Here is a 27,844-nt window from a genome sequence, read left to right as displayed (position 1 = left end):
GACGTTATGAACGTCCATACTTCATGGCAACTCTCCTAGACGTCTGTTGTGTTTTTACATGAGTGTTCGTAATTGTAAACCCGATTTTACTATAAATTCTTAATGGGGTTTAAGTCTGGCGACTGTAGGGGATAAATAAGCAACAAAAGCACTGTTTATTGCTACTATGTTGGTTTCATTGCATTGCGTATATTGTTTTTGATTTTTTTTTTTGTGTACATATTTAGTTTCTTATGTTTGGATGCCGTTCATGGGTTTGGATTGGTTTTATTGGGTTGTGTATTTTGTTTTTTTGTGTATTTTGTCTGTGTCTGTAGTTTCATTGCGTTGTGTATTTTGTTTTTTCTGTGTTTTATTTCCTTTAGCGTTGTTGTTGTTTCTTTTGCTTTGCTATTGCTTAAGTAATACTAGGGTCGGAATTGAAATTAAATTGAAATTTTATAAAATTAATATTTTTTAAACACACTATGGTGAAGGGTATATAAGATTCGGCAAAAGGGAATATAGACTTCCTATTTGTTTATAATAAAAATTGAATTGGTATATTGGTTTTGTCATTTCGTTTGTAACATATCGAAATATTGGTCATAGACCCACAAAAGTATATATATTCTGGGTCCTTATTAAATTCTAGGACGATCTGGCCCTATCCGTCCGTCTGTATGTTGAAAACACGATAGAATCCGAAGCCGAGCTAGAGGGTTAAAATTTTACGCTAATATTCCCTATATGAAAGGTTTGTTTGGTATTAAAAATTGGCAATATTGATCCACGATTTCGCATAGCCCCCATACAAGTGGCCCCCCGAAAGACAGCTTTAACAATCATAGCTGTTTTAAAAATAAGAGTATAACAATGAAATTCGGTATAAATAAGTTTCATATGAGCCGGAAGCTCTCTACCAAATTTTATGAAGTGAAAGTCCCCTTCAGAAAATTACTTTAACGTTCATTACAGGCTAAAAAATTCGACATAAAGAAGTTTCATATGAGCCAAAATCTCAGTAGCACATTTTATGGGGATCGGTACATAATTGACCCTACACCCCATATAAGGTTCCGTTCAAAAAATGACTTACGCTCATTACTGGATAAAAATACGATCATAACGATGAAATTCGACATAAGAAAGTTTCATACAACCAAAAATCTCTCGAACTAATTTTTTGAGGATCGGTCCATAATTGACTCCCCATATAAGGCCCCCTACAAAAAATTACTTTAACGCTAATTACTGGTATAAAAGTGCGAGTACAGCGATAAAATTCGAAACAATTATACGATTAGTTTAATAAAAAGGAGAAGATTTGTCTTCCTTTATTAGATAATTTACCTTAAGATAGTGTGCACAACAAGAAGTGCTCTTTAAGGGTTCAAAATGACGAGTGATCTTAACTACTTATTTCTAAGTAAATGGAGGCTAACAAAGTTTAAATGCAGTTAGCTGTTTACTCGATGAATTAATAATATTTTTCCATCAAAGATGTAAACTAAAGTAGTAAATCATTAGAATTTACACTTAGAGGAAAAATACCGCAAATAATCGATTTGTACTTAAACATTACCGGCCCCTTGCAACACTTAAGGTGTTGTAACTAAATAAATGGCGAGTCATTAAGGACTCCCGTGGACTGTTTTTTCTAAATTGAAATGAAAATAAATAAATAAAAAATAAAAAAATTAAAATGATCCATGATAAGACTCCAGTTTTTTCTACTTCGGTCATTATGGACCCGTTTGAGCCATGATGAGTCTCTGGTTGAGCCATTACAAGACTCTGGTTGTGCCATTAAAAGACACTGTTTGAGCCATGATGAGACTCCGGTTCAATCACTAAGGACTCTTGCTGAATTAAAAGGAATTTTGCTGAATTAAAAGGAATTTTGAGGAAAATATATATATATATAAGTAGTGATCATTAAGGAATTCAAAACAACAAGTATGCCTATTGACCGATAAACTATACATATTTATAAGATACAAACGTCAGCCATACAAAAACTATAATTACCTAAAAAATTCTTCTTTACATCTTCCATCTTTGCACGTAGTGCATTGTCGTAGACGAAATGAAGATTAATGCTTTACAAACAATTTTAAATAGTTGCTGTTCTATTACAGATTGATAAACTAAATATTTCCATGTCATTTATGTTCATTACGTTTCCATGTTGGAATATATCTTTTTTTAGTTGACCTGTATCTTTCCTTCGTAGGAGATGAATCAATACTATTTACATGACCGGTTAATATCCAACCAAATACGGTCTTTTGAGCCAATAATGATCCGAGTACGTTTTGCCTAATTACGGGTAAAATTAGCTGGGGGTATACATCAGCTCCTTATAATATTTCAACAGGCCTGCTTCCGAAAGGATTCGAATATGCCAAATGAAGATTTGATAATTTGTCGGCATTAACCGAAACCGAAGGCAAATTTCCCGCTTGGCAAAACAGATGCCGATGTGTTTAATAAAAATGATGAATCAGTACTAGAGCCTATTATCAAATTACAAGTCTGGCCGAAAATTCCACATTTACGCCTGCAAATTTTGCTGTTTCGGAAATGGTTGGAAGCTTTAATTATTTCAGCAACTTTTCAGAAATAATATTATATTCTGAAGCAGGATCAATTAAAGCTCTATCTTGATATCTACAACCATTGAGTATCAAGTCGACTGTTGCAGTACCCAAAAGAACAGAATGATTCTACGTAAAAAGAACTGTCATCTAATGAATTAGTCAAATTACCCAAAGGAATATAATGGTTTTGACTGGTTTGAAATACTTGTCGTTAAACTATAGCGCCTGACGTAGTCGGTCATTCTACCAATGCAGTTGACAAGTCGTTGGCCATTAGGAATGGGATTGTATGGTCGTAAAACCAAAGAAGAGTTGTCATCTAATGACTCAGGAAGTGCATTTCTAGAATTTTGCGAAGCTGAAGAATCCTGAACATCATGTGATCTAGCAAGACAATTTATGCAGCAAAATTTTTCAACGGTTCTAACTCTCTCAGGAATAGACATTATATCAAACTGAATGCAAAAACGAAGTAAATGACCCGGTTTTTTACATAAGACACAAGCATTCGTAGGACCTGTATTCGAAACATGTGGGTTCTCCTTGCGTTCAATGCCTTTCTTATCAGTGTTGGAACTAATTAGATCCCGTATGCAATCTAACGTTTGGATTCTTTCGGCCAAAAACATGTCCAAATATTTCCATAAAGATAAGACAGTTTTGTCTTTAACACATTGTTCCCATAGTGTCATTGCCTGAGAGGGCAGTCGCAGTATACAAATAAAAACGATAATTGGATCCCAATTTTGAGTGGGAATCTATATATCGATATTCAAAATAACTGAGAAAACTGGTGCGATTGAAACAAAATTTGGCATAAAGTTTTTAATTACAATTATAATAACATATCGTCACCTGAAATGCAAAAGCGCGTAACAAGACTTCAAAATTTTACAGGAGAGACAAAAAAATAAATAAAATAAATCCTTTTTATACCCTTCACCTTCGTGAGAAGGGTATATATAAGTTTGTCATTCCGTTTGTAATTTCCAAAATATAATTTTCCGACCCCATAAAGTATATATATTCTGAATCCTTATAGATAGCGGAGTCGATTAAGCCATGTCCGTCTGTCTGTCTGTCTGTCGTCTGTCTGTCTGTTGAAATCAGTTTTCTGAAGACCCCAGATATCTTCGGGATACAAATCTTAAATAATTCTATCAGACATGCTTTCGAGAAATTTTCTATTTAAAATCAGCAAAATCCGTTCATAAACAACGGAGATATAAGCAAAAATCCGAGACAACCTCTGAAAATTTCATAAAAAATAAACAACAACAACAACACTGCTTATTCATTGCCTTTGTATTTTGTTTTTGTTTTTTTGAGTATTTCGTTTCGTATAAAGTATATATATTCTGGATCCTTATAGGTAGCGGAGTTGATTAAGCGTTCTGTCTGTCCGTCTGTGTGTTTGTTGAAATCAGTTTTTAGAGGACCCCAGATATCGGCGAGATCCGAATCTTCAATGATTCTGTTAGACATGCTTTCGAGAAGATCTCTATTTAAAATCAGCAAAATCGGTCCATGAATACCGGAGATATGATCAAAAATCCAAGACAACCTCTGAAAATTTCATAAAAGAGACAATTTTTTTCATGCTTTGATATAAGCAACAACAACACTGCTTATTCATTGAGTATTTCGTTTTATATGTTTGGATGGCTGTGTGTTTCATTGTCTTGTGTATATTGTTTTTGTTTCTTGGTTCATTCAGTTTCGTATGTTTGGATGTCTGTTGTTTTCTTTGCGTTGTGTATTTTGTTTTTGCTTTTTTGTGAGTATTTCGTTTCGTGTGTTTCATTGCCCTGTGTATATTGTTTTTGTTTTTTGGTGTATTCAGTTTCATATGTTTGGGTGTCTGTTGGTTTCACTGCCTTGTGTATTTCTTTTTGTGTGTTTATTTTGTTTAGCGTTGTTGTTCGTTTTGCTATTGCTATAATAATGATATAAACGGGAAAATGAAATAAATTAAAATTTTATAGAATTGATATTTTTTAAATACACTGTGGTGAAGGGTATATAAGATTCCGCACAGCCGAATATAGCACTCTTACTTGTTTTGTTATAAAAATGTAATTTACTCACATGTGTTATGTGTAAACATCAACAAAAAATTTCATTATAATTGTGCCGTCAGATATTGTCTAATATGTTGCTTTTTATGGCTTTCTGGCGGGTGCAAATGACTGGATTTGTTGTTACGCCCTTTTGAATTTCATGTTGATTAAGCCGATGTTTTTGACAATAGAGTCCTAAAAAATTGCAACAACATGTATTTTGATGCAGTGGACCATTTTCAAGCAAAATGTCAATTTTCAAATGTGTGGTTGTGACGCCCTTTTGAATTTCAGGTGACGATATGTAATTGTAATTGAAAACTTTATGTTAAATTTTGTTTCAAGCTTTAGGTTATATGGGAGGTGGGCGTGTCATTGGACCGATTTTTTTTCAGGAATTTGTTAAATATGCTACAAATATTTATTTTATTTATTTATTTATTTATTTTCGATGTCACATACAATAAAATATAGAATCTTATAAATTACAGTATGTGATATTACAAAGTTAATGACCATATGGTGTAAATGTTTACAATAATAATATTAATAATAAATGAAAGTAAATAATTATTTAAGAAAACAAAACAAAAATAAAATTATTACCATAATTAGGTTAGGTATAAGATAACATAAATATAAAGTTTAATAGTAGTTCGTATGAGTGAAGAAAAACTTTAACTAAAAAACTATCAATATACGTTTAAATAGCATTGGCTTGGATATTAGAAGGTAGAGAGTTCCAAAGACGAATAGAGCTTATTAAGAACTGCCAATCTGAGATTAAAAAACGATGCCTTGGTAAGATTAGTTTCAGTCCTCGGTTCGATCATGCAAATCTGAGACGATTGAACAATTAGACTGGTTCCTTGGTGTAAATGACTTTATGCAATATACTCAGAGAACTGATTTTCATCAAGTCACTTATATTAACACCGTATAGTGATTTAAAGTAGACGTACCTTCATGTCTTTTTAGGCAATACACATAACGGAGAACAGCATTATACGCAACATTTATCCTATTAGCGCTTACAGTTTCGCAATTCGCAAAAAATTTACAACAGTATAAGACTTTTGGTATTACATAGCTTTTAGCAAGAAGTTCACGAATATGCGTTGGGGTTAAGTGTTGAGTGGGATATAATGTTCTTAGCATTGTAAACACACACGCAACCAGTGACTATATTTATATGTATGTGAGTTCCATTTTAGTTCCTTGTTAAAGGTTATGCCCAAGTTCTTAGCTGATTGAACTATGTCAATTTGTTCATTACCTAAGGTGATAGAATTGCCATTAAGGATCGTATCAATATGTGTGCTTTGAGATTTTTTTGACATAATAATACACTTAGATTTTTTGGATTGAGTTTTAGTGAGCAGTCTTGCATTATCATTTAATGTGTAAAGTCATAATTTTCTTGTTACTTTTGATCTGCGATCAAAAAGTGTAAGGTATTTTCTTTTTTTTTCACCAAGTATTTTTGTTTATTGTTTCAAAATAAAAATAAACAAGTAAGAGTGCCATATTCAGCTGTGCCGAATCTTATATACCCTTCACCATAGTATTTAAAAAATATAAATTTTATAAAATTTTAATTTATTTAATTTTCCCGACTATATCATTATTATAGCAATAGCAAAACATAATTAACAACAACAACGCTAAACGAAATAAACACACAAAAAACAAAATACACATTGTGTATTACACAAGGCAGTAAAATCTACAGACATCCAAACATACGAAACGAAATACACAAAAAAACAAAGTACACAACGCAAAGAAACTAACAGACATCCAAACATACGAAATTCAATACACCAAGAAAACAAAAACAATATACACAAGGCAATGAAAAACACAGCCATCCAAACATACGAAATTGAATGCACCAAGAAACAAAAACAATATACAGAAGGCAATGAAACAAAACATACGAAACGAAATACTCAAAAAAACAAAATACACAACTTAATGAATAATGCAGTGTTGTTGTTGCTTATTTTTTATAAAATTTTCAGAGGTTGTCTCGGAATTTTGTTTATGGACGGATTTTAAATAGGAAACTTCTCGAAAGCATGTCTGATAGAATTATTGAAGATTTGGACCCCGAAGATATCTGGGTTCAGAAAACTGATTTCAACAGACAGACGGACAGATAGACGGACATGGCTTAATCGACTCCGCTACCTATAAGGATTCAGAATATATATACTTTATAGGGTCGGAAAATTATATTTTGGAAGTTACAAACGGAATGACAAACTTATATATACCCTTCTCACGAAGGTGAAGGATATAAAAACAAAATTAAGCGCAGAAACGCAGAAGATGTTGTTGTTGCCTCTCAAGGCCTCAGTATGAGTAAGAGACAACAACTGCTAGTAGTTCTCTTAGTACTACAAATGCAAACCTTTTTATACCACTTCAAACTCTTGATGATGATGATAGCGATGAAGCTGTTGTCGAACCAGCTGTTAAGGTGAACATACCACCAATAACAATTTTTAAATGTCAGATGGAGAAAATACATGAAATATGTAGAATATTGGCTATAAAAGAATATTCAATTCAAAAAATTTCAATTGGTTTGAAGTTATTTTGTTCAAATGAAGAAGATTTTGATAAGGTTTGCCTTGCTCCTACCGAAAAATTTTAATTAGAATATTTTACTTATGCTCAAAAGAACGAGAAACCATATAAAGCTGTTCTTATTGGATTTGAGAAAACTGACCCTACAGTTATTAAAACACAACTAATAAATTTAGGCCTTAAATGCATCAATGTTAAAATGGTGACTAGGTCCGCTGAAGGTAGTAGAGAATATATTATTTTCATCGTCTATTTTAAAAGAAAATCAAAGAACTAAGGCAAAATTACTCTGCTATTAATTACATTAAAGTAAGATGGAAATATTTAAAACCAAATAAATCGAAGCTAACACAATGTTACAATTGTCAGATGTAAGGACATGAATCCAGTAGATGCAAGGTAAAACCATTCTGTGCAAAGTGCGCTGGAAACCATAAAACGGAAGTTTGCTCCTCTACAACTATAAAATGTGCGAACTGCAATGGTCCTAGAAAAGTCCTAGAAAAAGAATACAAGCATTTAATAATGGTACAAACTACAACAGTAATTTCCCAAATACTCTAAATCAAAGTATGGGTAATCGTTCAAATACATCTAGAATGAATTATAATCAACAATTCACTCAATCCATCAACAATAATATTAATAACAATAATAATTTGTTTTCATTTGAAGAATTAAATGATCTTACATTTGAATAAATATCAAATCTAAAAAGCTGTAAGTCTCGTCGTTACCAATTGCCTTTAAATTTTTATATAAATGAACATGGAATGCTCGTAGTATTCGTACAAAAAAGAATTTCTTTTAATTTCTTAGTGAAACACAATGTTGATATTTGCCTAATATGTGAAACTTGGCTTAATAATAAATTATCTATTAGACATAACAGTTACTACTGTTATAGATTCGATCGTCAAACAGGTACAGGAGGAGAAGTTGTCATATTAATTAAGAAAAATATTCTTCATGAAGAATATTTTTCTTAATTAATATGACCACCAAAAACTACTGAAGTTATCGAAAACATTGGTGTTAGAGTAAGTTGTGGAAATGACAGTGTTGACATTTATGGTGATCTAAACTGCAGACATGGTTGTTGGGGATGCTTAAGAAATAACAAATGGGGCAATACTCTAAATCAACTAAACCAAACACAAATATCATTTCCTCATGAATATACTTATATTCTGGCAGATCCACATAAACAACCATCGACATTAGATTTATTATACCCTTCACTTTCGTGAGAAGGGTTTTTATAAGTTTGCAATTCCGTTTGTACTTTCTATAATATAATTTTCCGACCCTATAAAATATATATATTCTGGATCCTTATAGATAGCGCGGAGTCCATTTAGCCATGGCCGCCTGTCCGTCTGTCTGTGTGTATGTTGAAATCACTTTTCAGAAGACCCCAAATATCTGCGAGACCCGAATTTTCAATAATTCTATCGGAAATATGACCGAATAGAACGCTATTTAAAATCAACCAAATCGGCCCATAAATAACAAATTTTGTATGGACAACTTTGACATTCATAAGAATATTTTGGGATAAAATGGGCGGAATGGCGATAGTGGGCGTGGCACCTTCCATATGAAGAAAATCTTAAATCAGTATATCTGAGAAAATATAACAGATAGCGTCCTCAAATTTTGTAGGACCCTCTTTAGGATCAATATGATTATTTAAAAAAGGGGGCGTACTAGCGGTAGGGGGCGTGGCACCCACCATATAAATTAAATACAAAAAATTCGCTTATCTGGGAAACTATTAGAACTATTAGAAATTTTGCACGAAGAACTTTAGCATCCATGTAAACATTTTGTGTAATAAATTGGCGGACTACCAATGGAGGGGCGTTCTTCCTCCCATATGAATAAAATATACGAAAATTCGTTTATCTGGCTTCTTAAAATTTTGCAAGAAGAACTTTAATATTTATCTGAACATTTTGGGGAAAAAGGGCGGACTTTTATCAGGGGGACTTGGAACCCCCCATATGAAGTAAATAGAAAAATTGGTATATTTGAAAAACTGTTAGAGCTAAAATCCTCAAATTTTGCAAGAACAACTTTAACTTTTATTTACATGGATATAAATTGGCGTTGTCGTTTGTCTGAGAAACTAATAGACCTAAAATCTTTTTGAACATTTTGGGGAAAATGGGCGGACTATCATTAGGGAGTTGGAACTTTCCATATGAAATAAGTAGAAAAAATCGTATGTCTGGGGAACTATTAGAGCAAAAATCCTTTGAAGTCAATGTGAACATTTGGGTAATATATTAGCGGATTTGCAAATTGGAACCTCCCACATGAATTAAATAAAATATGCATATATCTGAAAAAATATAAGAACTAGAAAATTTTACATGAAAAACTTCGACATTTATGTGCACATTTAGAGAAAAATGGGCGGATTATCAATGGGATCTTGGGATCTCCCATATTAATTAAATACAAAATTTCGTATATCTTGGAAATTATTTTATTATTCAAATTTTTCATAGGTTACATTAAAACCTAAACTAAAGTTTGGAAAAATTGGCGAACTTGCATCCCCAATATTTAAAAAATATATGTATCTGAAAATCTGTTATAGTTAGAATTTTGAAAATCGTAAAGTGTTGTTTTATTTACATTGCTTTTAGGGTAGCAAAGCACACTGGGTATAGCTAGTTTTATGTATAAATATGACATAACCAAATAAGTATGTACATAGGTACATACATACATCCATCCATACATACATACATACATACATACATACATACATACATACATACATACATACATACATACATACATACATACATACATACATACATACATACATACATACATACATACATACATACATACATACATACATACATACATACATACATACATACATACATACATACATACATACATACATACATACATACCATAGATGGGCACTTTGCAGTACCAGTAAAATTGCAGTAAAATAAGTTTTACTGTTTACTGAAAAAATTTTCAGTGAAGTTTTACTGATTACTGGAAAAAATTCAGTATTCAGTAAGTTTTTGCTGGTTACTGAAAAAATTTTCAGTATTCAGTAAATTTTACTGATTACGGCAAAAAATTGCAACAAATTTACTGGTTACTGCCAAAAAAATGCAGTATTTTTACTGATAACTGAAAGTGTGCTTACACTAATCCGTACAATCTAATAATTTACTGAAAATTCTATTTTCAACGTATTTTTGAATATAATAAATATTTATCATCACAAGTAGCTATAGTGCGATAAATTTTACTTTTTGGGATTGCAAATCTTTTCAGAAGACAATAACTTACATAGCTATGTACAAATTTATATAATTTTTTCGGCCAATAAAAAGTTGTGGAAGCATTTATTATATTTTATAATATTAGATTATTAATAGAAAAGAGAGTAAAAGAGATCAATATGATAATAGTTGTATGAACATTTTAGTTAAATATAATATTTTTTTACTAATAACGCATTTTGGTTGAAAATTTTACTGATTACTGAAAAAAATTCAGTATTCAGTAAGATTTGCATTACCAGTATTTTTTACTGTTTACTGAAATTTTTTTCAGTATTCAGTAAAATTTTACTGAATACTGCAATTTTTTTCAGTAAAGTTCTGATGTTTTCCTGTAACCATATATCATTGGTAGATAATTCAGATGGGTGTGAATTAAGTCATATTATATCAGTAACTTTGTATTCGTATAAAATTTGTTTTTGTATTTATATATTAATCCTATGGCAGATGTTATTTTGGACTTTAAGTGTTTTATATGTATATCTCAGTACAAATTATTCTGTAGATGTACTGTACCAAGATATTTTGTTGTATTAGTTTCTGTGACATTTTTGTCATCTACATGTATACTGAAGTTTAGATTACCAGCTGGATATTCAGGATTTTTGTTAATAGTGCTATCAAACACATACATATATTCCAAATTTCAATACATTTTGATAAAAAATGTAGTCACAAACATGTTTTTACGATATGGGTTGTATGGTGGTGGGAGTGTCCTTGCACCGATTTTTTTGAAATTCAGGATTTTTGTTAATAGTGCTACCAAACACATATATTCCAATTTTCAATATATTTTGATGAAAATTGTAGTCACAAACACGTTTTTAAAATTTAGGTTGTATGGGAGGTGGGCGTGTCGCTGCTCCGATTTTTTTTTTAAATTTTAAAATTTTTCTTAATTAGAACATCAGACACAACCCTACCAAATTTCATTCTCCTGCGATCACCCGTCTATTTTTGTCGATTCGTTGTATGGGGACAAAGCATTGTGCGCCTGTTGATTAAATGTAGTAATATCCAAATCTTCATCTTCAGTTTTTATATCAATAACTTTATCTTCTACTACGGAAACTGGTTTAACTGTAATTGGTTTCTCGTTGAAAACGACGTCACAGCTTGTAATAAACTTTCTGGAGTCTTGATCATACAATAGAAATTCTTTGCTGTTGATTCGTATCCAACTAAAAACATCTTTTTCGCCTTGGCATCCCATTTCTTTCTTCCAGTTTGTTTCGGTTGATAAACCATCCACTCAGTACCAAAAACTTTTACATGACTCAATTCTGGCTTCTTCCCGAACCAGTTTTCATATTGGGTTTTCAATTTTGTTGTTGACGATGTTGGTCTATTTAATATGTAGACAGCCGTCTTTACTGCTTCTGGCCATAGAAATTTCGCTAAACCACTAGCTAACGACATCGTACGTGCCGACTCTTGTATGGTTCTATTATCTCGTTCAATTAGTCCATTTTGTTCAGGGGTGTAAGGTACATATTATTTTTTCTAGAGATATTCCATTGTTCGATAAAAGAAGTAAAACATCCCTATTTATGATTCATCGAATCTTTTACGCCAGCTGCTAATATATTTTGCTCTTTATCCATTAAAACACATGAGTTCGCTTCTATTAACATAGAAAAACCTTTTGATGTAGCTGACACGGTTGAAAAAAGATTATGTGTCAGTTGTGGGACGAATTGTACGTTTGTGAGAGTTCTTGGACACCATATGTTTTTATACCCACCATCAAAAAAGATGGGGGTATATTGTTTTTGTCATTCCGTTTATAACTCATCGAAATATTCATCTAAGACCCATAAAAGTATATATATTCTGGATCCTTGTTAAATTCTAAGATCTAGTCTTGTCCGTCCGTCTGTCTGTTGAAAGCTCGATAGAGTACGAACGAGAAGAGCTAAGGAGCTGACATTTTGCATAAATATTTCTTATTGATGCAGTTTGTTTGGTAATGGAAATGGGCCATATCGGTGCATGTTTTCGCATAGCCCCCATACAAGTGGTCCCCCGAAAAACAGTGTAAACTGTCATAACAATAACGCTCATAACTTGATGCATGATTATAGTAAACCTCTAACTAAACTAACTAAAACCTCTCTGCCAAATTTTATGGAGATCGGTTCATCAGTTTTTTTGAGGATCGGCAAAACGGCTTTTCTCATAGAATGACATTAACGGCCATAACTGGCTTAAAAATACCAGTATATCGATAAAATTTGTCATGAACTAGTTTTATAGGATTTAAAATCTTTCTGTCAAATATTATGAGCATCGGGCCATATTGTATCAAAGCCCTCAAATAAGGCTTAGAAGGCATTGATATTCGACATAACAAGTTTTACTAGAACCAAAATCTTAGAAGGATCTTACAGGAAATCAAATCATTAAAAAAAAATTTATAAAATATGATAAAATAAGTACTACCATCACCCTGACTATTTATATATGATAAATCATTTCAGAAAAAATCCAATAAATTTTATATGGTGGTAGCAAAAACATCGATTTATACAGTATAGGTAGGTCCAATTTCCAAAATTCACTTGAAATTTTAGACACATGATTTGATGGTGGGTATACAAGATTCGACACATCCGAATATATCACTCTTACTTGTGAAGCACAAGGTGAAAAGATTTCAGTCGCAAGTGAAAACATTTTTGAAACGTATGTTGCTACGGATTCGTCCTCTTGCATTTTTAAAGAAAAATGCTCTTCGTTTATCGTGGATATTTTTCAATTTTGAGTATATTTCATGAGACGTTATACACGACAATATATGATTTGACTGCACTTTTTCAATAGTTAAATTGAAATTACCATGGCTTTGCCATCACGCTTCACCCACAAATCTTTGGAGTCTTGAGAGGCAGTGTCATCAAAATTTGCCTTGTCTTGTACTATTCCAAGCAAACTTTCCACAGGTGGTAATTGCTGTTGTTCAGTCGGTGAAAAATGTGGATGGTATCATCAATAATTTTTAAAAGAAAAAATTTTAAATTATTCTTATTAACAAGGCTCTCACTGGGCCCAGAACCTGATAAAAATGTGTGGAGTTTTACTTATATAAGAATTAAGTGTATTTGTCAAAAGCTAAACACGTTGTGTGAACTATAGAAAATAGTACATAGGTATAAGGGTAATGAATATTAATAAAAAGTAAATAGATGAATTACATTCGCCAACGCGAATATGACACGTAATCAGCGATGTTAATATGACACTTGCTTTGACATTACAATATTTACGATAAGAGATAAATCTCCAATAATTTGCTTATTAGTGATGTCAATTAACCAATGCTTTTTCAACACATTTTTTTTATTCCTTCACATAGAATTTGTTATAGTGTATTCAACAATATATAAAAAATTCAAAATAATCTACATCATTTCCATATAAATTTCAAAATTTATAATTTTATTTGTTGATGAACACAAAAATAAATTTGAAAATTTGAAACAAAAATTAAATTGTTCATGAACAAAAATTAAAATTTTTGAAATTTGCATGGAAATGATATCGATTATTTTACTAAAAGTCCCATTCTGAATTTTGTATATATTGTTGAGTACACTATAAGCAATCTTATTTAAATAAAATGGAAGGTACCTTTTTTGATATATCCTTGACTAAAAGACGTCTTTTGATGTTATTATCCTTACATTAAAACTATAATATTTTGAATAAATATTGTTAAACAACAAGACATAGGCTTTTTGAAATGCCCCTATAATAAAATAAAGGTTTTTGAATGCATCAATTGAATAAGGAATTTTTATATTTTAAAGAAACTAGGCGGAATCTTGAAATTTAAATCGATTAATGTTATAATACCATAACAATTGAACAGCTATATTTAATATTTCAAAAAATGAGACGCGAGAATGCCCTTTTCCATCATATAAAGACTCGGATAATATGGAGGACGATTTCCAATCTATAGAGCTTGTTCACGAAATCACTGTTTCACAACTGTGCGGTTTAAGAATTTTCTTGTTAGTAGATCCACAGTATGGGTCCAAATAAGTTTTCAAATTGTGTAAACGCGTCTCTTAACATGTACGATGCTGTTTTTCCGTTTATTCCGACTCAAATGAAATATGACAGTGCCATATTAGGATGTGGCACCTCACACCAAAACTCTGTCTTCTCTGGTGTACTTACAATGAAAATGTATTTCTTCGTCCTTATTAAGTCTTGGATATAAAACCTATATCCATCTGACCCATTGATATTTGTCGTTTTGAAACAGAAAAACAACTTCGAACAACTTATTCCTCATGTCATGGTATTCGTTGCATATTGGACGCCCTGAGCTTTAAGATTCCAATTCAGTGGTTTCTTTTGAAGGTTTCGACAAAATGTGAATGGACATGATTTTAACATACGACAACTTATGCACTTTCATATACTCCGCTTTCTTTTCAAAATTGTCCGAGGACATGCACGAATTTGTAATATGTCTTTTGCAATTCTCCACGCGTTGTTGCGTTTTTGTACATCCTTTCATATTTTTACTATATATACTATATAGCTTTAAATCTTCCTACAGTATACAATTGGCTCTTCACTTCTTAGTTATTCCTGCTATTTCGTCGGCATTTAGTCCACTAGATTTTAAAATTATTCTTTTTTCCTTTTCAAGAAATTTTGTCTCTATTTTGTCATTCCATTTATAACACATCGAAATATTGGTCCTTATTAAATTCTAAGACGATCTAGCCATGTCCGTCCGTTGAAAGCACGATAGAGTCCGAACGGAATGAGAATATTTGTGAAATTTTTCACAAATATTCTCTATAGGTAAGGTTTGTTTGGTATTGAAAATGGGTTATATCGGTCCACGTTTTCGGATAGCCCCCATACAAGTGGACCCTCGAAAAAGATCTTTAACGGGTATATCTGTTTTAAAAGTACGAGTATAGCGATGAAATTCGACATAAATAAGTTTTATATGAGCCAAAATCTTCCTACCAATTTTTATGAGGATCGGTCCTTCAGAAAATGGCTTAATGCTGTCTTAAAATTTAGCATATAGCGATGAGATTCGACATACTTAAGTTCCATGCGAGTCAAAATCTCTCTACCAAATTTTATATGGATCGGTCAATAATTGACCCCACCCTCCTTATAAGGTCACCTTTAGAAAATGACATTAACCCTCATGAAATTTTACATAAGTCTCTTACGAGCCAAAACTTCTCTACCAAATTTTGTGCGGATCGGTCAATAATTGGCCCTACCCCCCATATAAGGTCCCCTTCGAAAAATGGCTTTAACGCACATTTCTGGCTTAAAAATACGAATATAGTGACGAAATTCGACACACATAAGTTTAATCCGTTTTATAATTGACACTACCCAACATATAAGGTTCCCTTCAAAAAATATCTTTAACGCAACATTGGCTTAAAAATACGAATATAGCGATGAAATTCGACACATAAAATCTCTCTACCAAATTTTATGTGGATCGGTCAATAATTTATCCTACCCCTCATATAAGGTCCCCTTCAGAAGATTACTTTAACGTTAATTGCTGTCTTAAAAATACGAGTATAACGATGAAATTCGACACACATAAGTTCCATGTTAGCCAAAATCTCTATTAAATTTTATGTAGATCGGTTCATAATTGACCCTACCCATATAAGGTCCCTTTCAAAACGCTCAATACTGGCTTAAAAATACAAGTATAGCAATGAAATTTGACATAAGTAAATCTCTTACGAGCAAAATACTCTCTACCAAATTTTATGTGGATCGGTCCATAATTTACTATTGGCCTTTAAATTGACTATCGCCTTTAAAAGTCCATAATTTTGTAATACTCCAATATTTAGTTTACAAGATATTTTCGTTCAAATTTAACAAAATAGAATTCCTTATTCAAAGCATATACATATTTCATTGATAAATAAAGCTATCGATGTAAAATTAGACTATGTATTGTGTATGTATGTATGTCAGTCCATATAAGGTCCACTTCCGAAAATCACTTAAACGCACATATTTCATTAACTAATAAAGCTATTGGGGTTAAATTCGCTATTGCCGAGTTATCTAAAAACTAGATAGTTAAATGGGTTTTAATAAAAAGTAACTTGCTTGGGGAGGGTATTTAAAATTCAGCATAGCCTAATATAGCACATTTGTTTTCAATTACAATTCTTTTTAATATTAATAATTTATTTTTTATTATTTGATTTATTTTTATGTATGCCTATTTTTTAAGTAGAAATTTGTAACCGATTATGGCCATTAGGCTAGGTTTAATATGGAAACTAAATAACAGGGTGCACTTATAAGGTGAAGTCAATTCAACAGCTGATCACAATTTTTTTATTTGAGGTAGATACAACTGTCAAAGTACACCATTTAGAGTTGCCACAATCCGAAAAAAGATGTACATCTATCTGGGGATGCATTATATTTTTAGGACAAAAAATTAATAAATAAATTTTATATTCATTTTAATCCGTAGTAAATTTATGCGAAATACTCAAAAATTGCACAAACTATTTGTCTTAAATATGCATCTATTTTATCAATTATAGGGAACTTTTTACTAATCAATTGAGAGTACAAATTGTAAATAAAATTATTAAAACTCGATTTTATCATAGATATCTTAATTTTTAACAACTTTCCATGGTAGTGGTTTGGTCACATTTCTATAAAGATCATTATATATTTCTTATACGACAATAGTAGAGTACCTACACGGTATTATAAGTTCCCAATATTGACTGATAAAAAATAATATGTATGTAATTTGTATTTTTGCTACTACTTACAATTTTGTAATCTAATACTAATTTTTTGTTATTTTAATTGATAATTTATTTACTTTTTTAATAAATAAATAATAAATAATATTCTACCCCCTTATTCACAAACATTTTTATTTTATAAAAGGTTTCCATACAAAATACCGTTTATAAAATAAAAATTTTGTTTGTGAATAATTTTTCAATTCATGTATATTTTTTAATAAATTTTATCTTATAATACATATTTACTTTACGTGAAGAGATTTTTGGGCATGTGGGATTGTCTTTTTGTAAGGCAAATTAAAAAAAAAAAACACGGTGGCAACATGTAAATTTTTTGACAGAAGTATCTACTTTTGTTGTTTTTGTAGAATTGACATCACCTTATAAGTGCATCCTGCTAAATAAATTAAATTTATAGTTGCCAATTTGCCAACTGAGCTGTCAAAAAATGTATATGTTGCCAGAGTTACCTTTTTAATATATACCGTAAATAACGAAAATCCCTCATGCCCAAAATTTCTCAACACAAAACATATACATATACTTATTACAACTAAAAATTTTTAAATATGTGTACATCCATTTGTAAATGAAGAAGGCATTATTTTATACTAGCTGCGTGTACCCGGCGTTGCCCGGGTTTCTTCAAAAAGTAAAGAGAATATTTTTCTATCTGTAATGACTTTTTTTGAAATAGATATAAAAATGTATCTTATAACGATAAAATAGTTATTTTATTTTTCTGCCTTTTTTTTAATCCTTAAAGTCAGTTTCTGGACCAAAAAGTCCTTAAAATTATAGAAATTGAAACTGAGCTTAAAAAGCTTGAAAACCGACAAAGTTATTTGCGTGAATAGGGAAAATACAATATACTAAGAAATATACTCTATACAAAAATTGTAATATATGCAAATTTGATAAATTTTATGAACTTAAGATTTTTGAATATTAAAAGAAAACTTGAAAACTGAAGTTATTTGCGTGGATAGGGAAAATACATTGTGCTAAGGAATGTACTCTGTACCAAAATTGTTATGATATGCAAATTTGATAAATTTTATGAACTCAAGATTTTTGAATAAGTGATATATCAAAAGAAAGTGTGTTTCTTATGGATTAAAATGAGGTATACGAAACTGTCGTAGCTTGAAAAGTTATTTGCGTGAATAGGGAAATTTTTTTTTTAAATAGATATTAAAATTTATCTTATAACGATAAAATAGTTATTTTATTTTTCTGCCTTTTTTCTGGACCAAAAAGTCCCTTAAAAGTTTAGAAATTGAAAATGAGCTTAAATTAGGAAATTTTGACTAATTTGTAGAAAAATTTAAAAAAGCTTTTTTTGAGAAATTGTACAGCATTTTCAATCACTGGTAGGGAACTAAAGACACTTTCAAATGATTTGTTTTATTTTTGTCATGTGCAGTAGATTTAAAGAACTGTTCAGTTTAAATTAGGTCACACCGTACTTTGAATTGTAGTGCCCCTGGTGTAAAGAGACAAAGGTATTTGGTGCATTTTATTAATTTCAAAAATACGTACCATTAACCGTATAAAATTTCAAGCGATTTTTTTGCTGTTTGAAAAAGTACATGCAATTGAAAAAACTCTGAAACAATTATGAGAAATTCTGCACAAAATCATGAAAAATTTCGGCTCATTGATTTCAAATTCCTTTAAGAAGAACAAAATTACGTTTTTTTCTGCCCTAGGAAAATATGAAGTATCGTTGAATATTGACAGAGAAAACAAAACTACTTTTAATTTGACAAACAATTTTGAGTTGTTTATTAAAGAGTAAAACCACCGTTTTTTTGTTTTTATTTCTCAAAAATACATCCATTTATAAAAAAGTATGTTTAAAAATATTATTTTTATTCATTAGCTTTTATGCATCCACACTAAAGTTTTGGATGGATTTAGACACCACTTATTAAATCCGAAGAAATAAGGGTCAAATATCGTAAGATCTACAAAGCAGATACCCAAATAATTTTACTTATTAAAATATCCACGTCTTCCTCCAATTAAACTAAATTTCAGAATTTGTAAATGGTAAATGGAAGATGTGTGCTGGAATTATTCAAAATCATTATTTAATTTAAAAAGCTTGGAATAAATACGGTGCTACTTACGTGCAAAAATGAATGATTACGGATCTTTATTTTTTCTCGAATTGAGAGTTATTTAAAGTAAATTTGTAAAGAGTTATATAAATAGAAATTTTAAGGGGAGATATAAATGATATTCTAGATGAATTTGTAGATTTAAATTTAAAATTCTAATTTTTGTGAAAAATATAATTTCCCTATTTTAGGAGCAGTTTTTGTTCAGTACTGCATACAAAAGTGACATCGTAGATATTCATTCAAGATCTTATATAGTTTATAGTTTTCTCGATCGTAGGAAACTACATCCGATTCTCTTTTAAAATTGTTATTTTCTGAGGATATACAGCAAATTAAAGGTTTTGAAATAAAATAGTTTACCGGTGGAAAATATAAGTGATGGGAGTAATATATTCAGATCTACAACAATATAACTTTGATAAAAAATTTCCGATTCAGTTTTAAAATAGTTTTTTTTTTTTTGAGGATATGCAGCGGATTACAGGTTTTGAAATAAAAATAGTTTTCGCGTGGAAAATATAAGTGATGGGGTATACGAATCCACAACCGATTTTACGCTTTAGATGAAAATCTATTTTTGATAATAAATTAAATTGATTACAGATTTTTATTTTACCTAATCGTAAAGTAAGTTAAGGACCTACAAACATTTTAGAGTTTTCAAATAAAAATAAATTTTTGATTAAAATTTTAACTACCTAAATAATAATTCTCATATACTATAAGAAGTATACATGTATCATGAGCGTTATAAATGTAACAAAAAATGAACGGAAAAAGGTCATTGCATTTCATTAAGATCATAGCAGGCCTGAAATTAGTGGTATAGGTGTATTTATTCGGATTGAATGTATTAAACATTCTCTTCATCAAACTAACCTAACCTTTCACGATAGAACTGTTGTCATGCAAAATTTCATGAAGCATAAAATCCAGATCAAAAAGTTGATTCTAAAAATACACTATCTGTTGCCAAATTTCTTGAAAATCGGTTCATGTTTTTTTATATTTAGTCGATAAATTTGGTGTTATAGCTGTTATTCAAAAATTTTTTTTAACTTCTGAGGTTAGACCTATTAAATGCCAAATTTTATGTAAATAAGTTTTTTAGTTATGTAGTGAAAGAGTAAAAAAAGTCTCATATATATTTATTATTATATATTATAGGTTTTGAAGATGTAATGTGAAAATCGGATCAGTAGTTTTTTGTATGCCTGAACGTAAATTTGGTTTAATAATTGTTTTACAAAAAGTTGGTGTAAAAAGGGGCGTGGCGTCCGATCCAGATCCTGAGATCGGTATACCAAATTTCATGTAAATCGGTTTAGTAGTAGTGAAAATGTTCTATAACAATTATATAGAAAAAAGTGAGCATAACGTCGTGACGTCAAATCATGATTATATATAGCCTAGTGTTCCACTTTAGAATAGAACTATTAGTGTTCTAAATTTCATGAAAATCGGTCCAGGAGTTTGTCCGTGAAAGCGTAACAAACAGACTTTCTCTTTCATATAATTATACGATAAGATATAGGTAAGGGTAGTTTTATAAAAAGTGGGCGTAGAAAGGGGCGTGGCATCGGATCAAGTTATATATTAGCCTAAAGTTCTTTCCAAGCTTATACCTATCGGTATGCAAAATTTCAGGTTAATCGGTTTAGTTGTTCTTGTATATTGTGATTGAATGTATGTATGTAGTATGTATGTATGTATGTATGTATGTATGTATGTATGTATGTATGTATGTGTATGTATGTATGTATGTATGTATGTATGTATGTATGTATGTATGTATGTATGTATGTATGTATGTATGTATGTATGTATGTAGTATGTATGTATGTATGTATGTATGTATGTATGTAGTATGTATGTATGTATGTATGTATGTATGTATGTATGTATGTATGTATGTATGTATGTATGTATGTATGTATGTATGTATGTATGTATGTATGTATGTTATGTATGTATGTATGTATGTATGTATGTATGTAGTATGTGTATGTGTATGTATGTATGTATGTATGTATGTATGTATGTATGTATGTATGTATGTATGTATGTATGTATGTATGTATGTATGTATGTATGTATGTATGTATGTATGTATGTATATGTATGTATGTAGATGTATGTATGTATGTATGTATGTATGTATAATCAATTACAATTACCAAAAAGTATACTATTAGACTAAAAATATTCAAGTTTATCCCGATAGCTTTATTATTCAAAGAATATATGCGTTTAAGTGATTTTCGTAAGTGGACCCTCTATGGGAGCCTATCCTGAAAAAATTTCGTAGAGTGATTCATATAAGACAAAACATATTTGTGTCGAATTTTACCAAGATAACTTTATTTGACAATGAAATATGTGCCTTTAAGTGATTTTAAGAAGTGGGACTTATATCGGAGCTATAACCAATAATGGACCGATCCAGGAAAAAGTGGTAGAATGATTTATATGTACACAAAACATATTTGTGTCGAATTTTATCCTTATAGCTTTAGAATTTAATGAAATATATGCGTTTAAGTGATTTTCGGAAGTGGACCTTATATTGGAGCTATGACCAATTATGAGCCTATCCGGAAAAAATTTCGTAGAGTGACTCATATAAAGACAAAATATATTTGTGTCGAATTTTATCAAGATAGCTTTATTTGATAATGAGATATGTGCTTTTAAGCGATATTCGGAAGTGGGCCTTATATGGGAGCTATGACCAATAATGGACCGATCCGTAAAAAAATGTAGAATGATTTGTATGTATACAAAACATATTGTTGTCGAATTTTATCCCGATAGCTTTAGAATTCAATGAAATATATGCGTTTAAGTGATTTTCGGAAATGGACCTTATATGGGAGCTATGACCAATTATGGGTCCATGCGGAAAAAATTTAGTAGAGTTATTCATATTTAGACAAAATATATTTATGTCGAATTTTATTACGATAACTTTATTTGGCAATGAAATATGTGTTTTTAAGTGATTTTCGGAAGTGTTTAATTGCGCGGAAATTTTGTTTTCTATTTCTACAATTTTAACAGTTTTCATTAAAAATATTTATGATATACATGCATAAACATTTAAGGTGAATTTTAATGATATAAACAATTACTCTTTTAATTATAAATTAAAATTATTTTGTTATCCTGAAGATTAAATTAATACCTATGTAAATAAATGATTTTTTTTGTGCATCTGGCAACTCGAAATTGTATATTTTGACAGTTGTATACAACTTTCATTAAAAAAATAACAATCTGATGTTGAATTGATTTCACCTTATAACTGCTCACATATCTTTATATAATTTTAAATTCTTGCGCAAAATAGTCTTTATGTTGTCAAAATGTTGAAATAAGCCAAAAAAAATACCTTAACTGGTTAAATCGAGGACATTGAAATATTGTTAATGATCATTGATCATATTGGTGATCATTCGTGTCCGGGAATTTACATATGTATTTCACAATTTGCTGAAAGACTCACATTTATAAAGTTAAGATAAATTTTTGTTGTGTCTATTTATTGTCTTGACATCCTCTGGTATTAGATGTTTGCTCTAAAAAAAATTGCTTTGGCGAGATATACATATGTAGGTGTTTACTTCTTTAAACAATTTTCCTTTTTCAAGAAAAATATGCTCAAATTCATCCTTTTGCATAGTTGCTCTCTAACATTACGTATCGCTTCAAGAGTCATTTTATCTGCAATTTAATGAAACTAATTCCAACATGTCAAGGGGTCCATACGACCTCAATAACCTCCAATGAAGAATTTTCTATTATATTGTGAATTTAAGCAACATAATAACAATCTTTTCCAACATAAAAATAAGCTTTTCCAGTTGTAGTAATTGACAACTAACAAGGCTGTCAGTGAAAATTTTACCGCTTAGGGCCTATAGGCTAGGTTATTGAATATTGTTAAATATAAATAATATTAAAATTAAATTAAATAATGTTGTACACCTTATTAATCATCTTATCTTGATTGAATTTGCTATGATTATATCGTGAATATAGAATAATTTTTATGTTTATTACTTATTCATACTTTTTACACATAAATGTGTAGTTGTATTTACAAATCAAATTCTATTTAGGGTTACAAAATACAAAATTTTATCGATTTAAAAAATATTTTATTGTTTTATTTTCGCAACAGATCATAAACCCACCAGACCAAATTCCCAGAGATCAAGAAGTCCTTTAATTAATGATATGCCTAATAACTCTGCTATGGAGCCGAGATTTCCCAGCCCCGGCTTAAACTTCACACCAGGTGGCACGTCCGGGCCCAACTCCCAGAATATACCCAACAGTTTTAAAAATCAAAATTCAAGCATAGAGGTAAATATAACTTTTTGATCACAATATAATTAAGAAGCACAAGATTTTGAAATTTAAAAAATATTTTGTACATAAATTATTCATAATTGAAAAATTCAATAGTTCAAAAAATATTATACGAATGTACTCGGATAAATTTGTCAAATAATAATTATAATGTGAGAAGGATACACATACAAACATATGTATTTAAGTTTGAAATTTTATTTGTAATACTCACAATATAATTTTCCGACTCTATATATTATTTATATTTTGGGTCCTTCTAGGTGGCAGAGTCCATTACGACCGCCTGTTTGCCTGTCGAAATCAATTGTCTGAAGACCCCAGATATCTTCGGGATCTAAATCAGCAATAATTCTATTAGGCATGCTTTCGAGAAGTTTGCTATTTACGAAAAATACGAAAATTAATTGCGATCATTTATCAGAAATAAAAAAAATTCCCTTTCAAATGGGGTGAAAGCTAAAGTTTTTTATATTAGAGATTTCTTATGTACACATGTATATTCCTAAAGACGTCATTCTTTTTTATTAATATTTTCAATGTACATTGGTCGAATACGCAATCTTGCGTCATTGCTTTCCAAAATGCATAAACTGCAAAACAACCCAGCAAAAACTTACATTGAAAAGTAAGTGGTTAATCTACGTTTCTTTGTGTCTTCACGGGAGCTGTTTTTTCAGAAATTTTCGTAAAATCTTCATTAATAATGAAAAATGCGTTGTTGGAATTTAATTGGGTTCAGAATGTAGGCGTTACACCTCCTAGTGACTGACAGTATCAGAACATTGCAAGAAATAACAAAATAATTATTTAATTTAGTAGAAAAAAATGGGCGGGATCTGAATAGTGGGCGTGGCATAGCCTATTATACAAAAGTAAATATTTATTAACGAATATTTAAAAATTGTTAACTGTTAAACCGTGAAACATCTTAAAAAATTTATATAATCAAGCGAAATATATATTGTGGGTGTTGCAATTCCCCTAAATAGTAACTATTTTATTATACCTTTTCATGTTAAAATAACGCCACTAACACTTATTATTTTTACAGTTTTAAGTTGTTATTTAAGAGTTAGCGTGTTAAAATAGTGGGCGTGTCGCTTAAATTAACCAAAAACGGGCAATAGCGGGCAGACCATATTTGAAGTTTCACAATAACAAATCAAATTTTTAAATAGGGTTAAAATTATACCGAATTCGGTCGAATCCCGAATGTTAACATAGGGCTCTTCAAATGTTTTGCAACAGAGGGTAACTTCTTTAATTTAAGAAAATTAGTTTGTAAATTTTTATTTAATTTTTCGTTGCAAGTATTTATTTGGAAATTAAAGGAATGTTACCTTATTTTTTGGAAATTAAAGGTCTGTTACCTTATGAAACTTTACATTTAGTATGGTTTGCTAATATTTTGCCAGGTGTATTTCAAAAGAATGTATTTTAAATGTAGGAAAACGTATCTTCATATTTTAACTATTGGATTTTTTAGTGTTAAATTTTATTTGCAAAGTAATATTTTTCAACATGATTACAAATTTAACCTATTTCTTTTCATTGATTTTTTATCGTCCTTTTCAGCAGCGACAAAACCTGCAACAAATGCCGCCACAATTTTGTCGACGTAACGATAATATGCCTTTAAATCCTAATAGTAATCGAAGTAATCAAACTAAAATGTCAAATTCGTTTGATCCCATATCATCTCTGGCCCAAATGTCACAGCAACTAACGGGAGGCGGTGTTGGTCTCAGTTCTGGAGGAGTGGGAAATTCACCGAATAATATGTCCGGCTTAATGGGTGGTCCGGGTGGTGTTAACGATATAAATATGAATGGCCTAATGGGAGGCCCAATGATGGGTGGCCCAGTTGATCCAAACATGGACCATTGTAATCAAAATCCCAATGGCGGTGGTGGGAATATGGGCATGTCCGGCCTTGGAGGTGGACCCGGATCCGTACCTGGGCCTTTTGGTCCAGGTAATTGCAATATGATGGGTGGCAATCCTGGACCGATTTGCCAGCGATTGCTAAACCCAAAAATGTGTGGACCTAATTTGTCGGGCGGTTTTAATCCAAATCAAGTTGGAGGTATGGGTATGAGGGATGTGCCTTCAGGCTTCCCTGGCATGATGCCTTCGCACCGAATGATGAATCACCGTATGTCAGCAAATTTTGGAAATTTTAATGTTTCTCCTAACATACAGGTTAAAGCAAGTACCCCCAATACCATACAGTATATGCCAGTAAGGCCCCAAAACAATAATAATAACAATAATATGCGAGTACCTCCTAGTCTGGAATTTCTTCAACGTTATGCTAACCCCCAAATGATGGGAAATTCAGGAGGTGGTGGTGGTGGAGGACCTGGAGTTGGTCCTGGCTCATCACCTTCCGATATGCCTGCCATGAATGGTCCAAGTGATTTAAATAAAATGCCAAATACAAATAATAATATGGGAGTAAATGCCATGAATCAGATGAATTTTTTTTGGAAATTGTAATCAAATGTCAGGTATGGGTGGCATGGGTCAACCTGTAGGTGGTGGGGGCGATCAAGATGAATTGCAAGGAGGAGGTGGAATGATGGCTAATCATGATCCTATGAATTTACCAGGTCCTCATGCACCAATGCTTAGGGGCATGAGGCCTATGCGTCAGGGTGGATTGCAGTCAGGCGTTGGAATGAATTCTGGATCACGCATGCAACATCCTGGCATGGGCAATATTCCCCCTAATGGTATAGGCAACAATCCATTTCCTGGCGCCGACAACGAATCGTTAGACTGTAATGATCCTTCTAATGGTATGTTCAACAATGCTGCAGCTGCTGGCCTATATCAACAGAAGAATAATAAACCCCCAACCATGGGAATGTCGCACGGTCCACCCAACCTTAACCCAAACAATGGTAACAACGGTCCCTTACCAAACAGCAACGTTATAAATGATCAAAACCCTGCTTCCAACCCCATGCAAAATTCTGTTATGATGGGACCTAACAATTCCATGTTGAACAGCAATATACCCAACAGTAACAACGGTCCTGGTGGACCTCTTTCGGGATCTGGAAATATGGGATATAAGCCATTTGTTGGTCCAACATCTAATGACTTGAAATATGCTCAACAATATCATAGTTTCCAGCAGCAACTGTATGCTACTTCTACACGAAATCAACAGCCGGGAGGTGGTCAACAGCAACCCCCAAATGCAATGTCACCCAATAGTAATCCAAACGCCGGATTTTTTGTTAATAAATAAATTTTGCTCTAAGCCCTTAAAACCATGTTAATATTAGCATTTAAAAAAAAATAAAACAATTGTTTTGAACAATTAATATGAATTCAACGCTTATCGATTTTTATGTATTTTTAAAAGGGATATTTTACAGAATAACTGGTAATATTTTGTCCGATTTTGGAAACAATTTTCGTATAGTCTTAAAAAGGATTCGCATACAATTTAATTTTGCGACCCTATTTAGCGCTCTATGATTGTCAAAAGAAATTTTCGGAAATATTAGTTATCTAAGGTTTCAAACCATACCTATTACAGTTCCATCCTTAGCCCATTCGTTCCCACTGTACTCGCTTGGGTACAAAAAAACAACCGGTTTTATAATGCTAGATTATCCATATTACTGAGTTTTTTGTAAAATTTGATTTTTGGAACATTACTTTAGGATCTAAAGAGTAAATGTACCGAATTATAAAGTCATAAAAACATAACGGTAATTTTAAATAATTTTTTTGTCAACAGAGTTTTGAAAAACCCTTTCATTGCAATTTGATGTCAAACTCATTCATTTTGAGTTAAATGGATTAGAATTTTACAGAAAAATAAAAAATCCTAAAGCCCATTAGGATTTGTTAAAAAAGAATTAGATTTTAAGTTAATTTTTATAAGCTTAATATTGGTGTACTCGCTTGGGTACAATGGCACCATGCCTATTTTTTCATATAACTTAATTATCTATT

General features: G+C 31.1%; 1 protein-coding gene across 1 annotated transcript in view; it reads left to right on the top strand.

The window, feature by feature from the left end:
- LOC119609725 (protein BCL9 homolog) overlaps window positions 1–26,395 on the top strand; it is a 119,849-nt gene extending 93,454 nt beyond the window's left edge. The window contains exons 6-7 of the mRNA XM_037964617.1: window positions 23,676–23,860; window positions 25,445–26,395. Of these exons, the coding sequence (XP_037820545.1) occupies window positions 23,676–23,860; window positions 25,445–26,368 (1,109 nt within the window). The 3' untranslated portion in view covers window positions 26,369–26,395. The remainder of the gene's footprint in view (window positions 1–23,675; window positions 23,861–25,444) is intronic.
- The last annotated feature ends 1,449 nt before the right edge of the window (window positions 26,396–27,844 follow it).

This window comes from Lucilia sericata, unplaced genomic scaffold (genome assembly GCF_015586225.1).
Source record: "Lucilia sericata isolate MDLA Ls3-8-SP2 unplaced genomic scaffold, ASM1558622v1 Contig001046F_arrow, whole genome shotgun sequence".
NCBI lineage: Eukaryota > Metazoa > Arthropoda > Insecta > Diptera > Calliphoridae > Lucilia > Lucilia sericata.
Note: the sequence above shows the minus strand (reverse complement) of the source record. Positions and strands in the feature narration are given on the sequence as shown.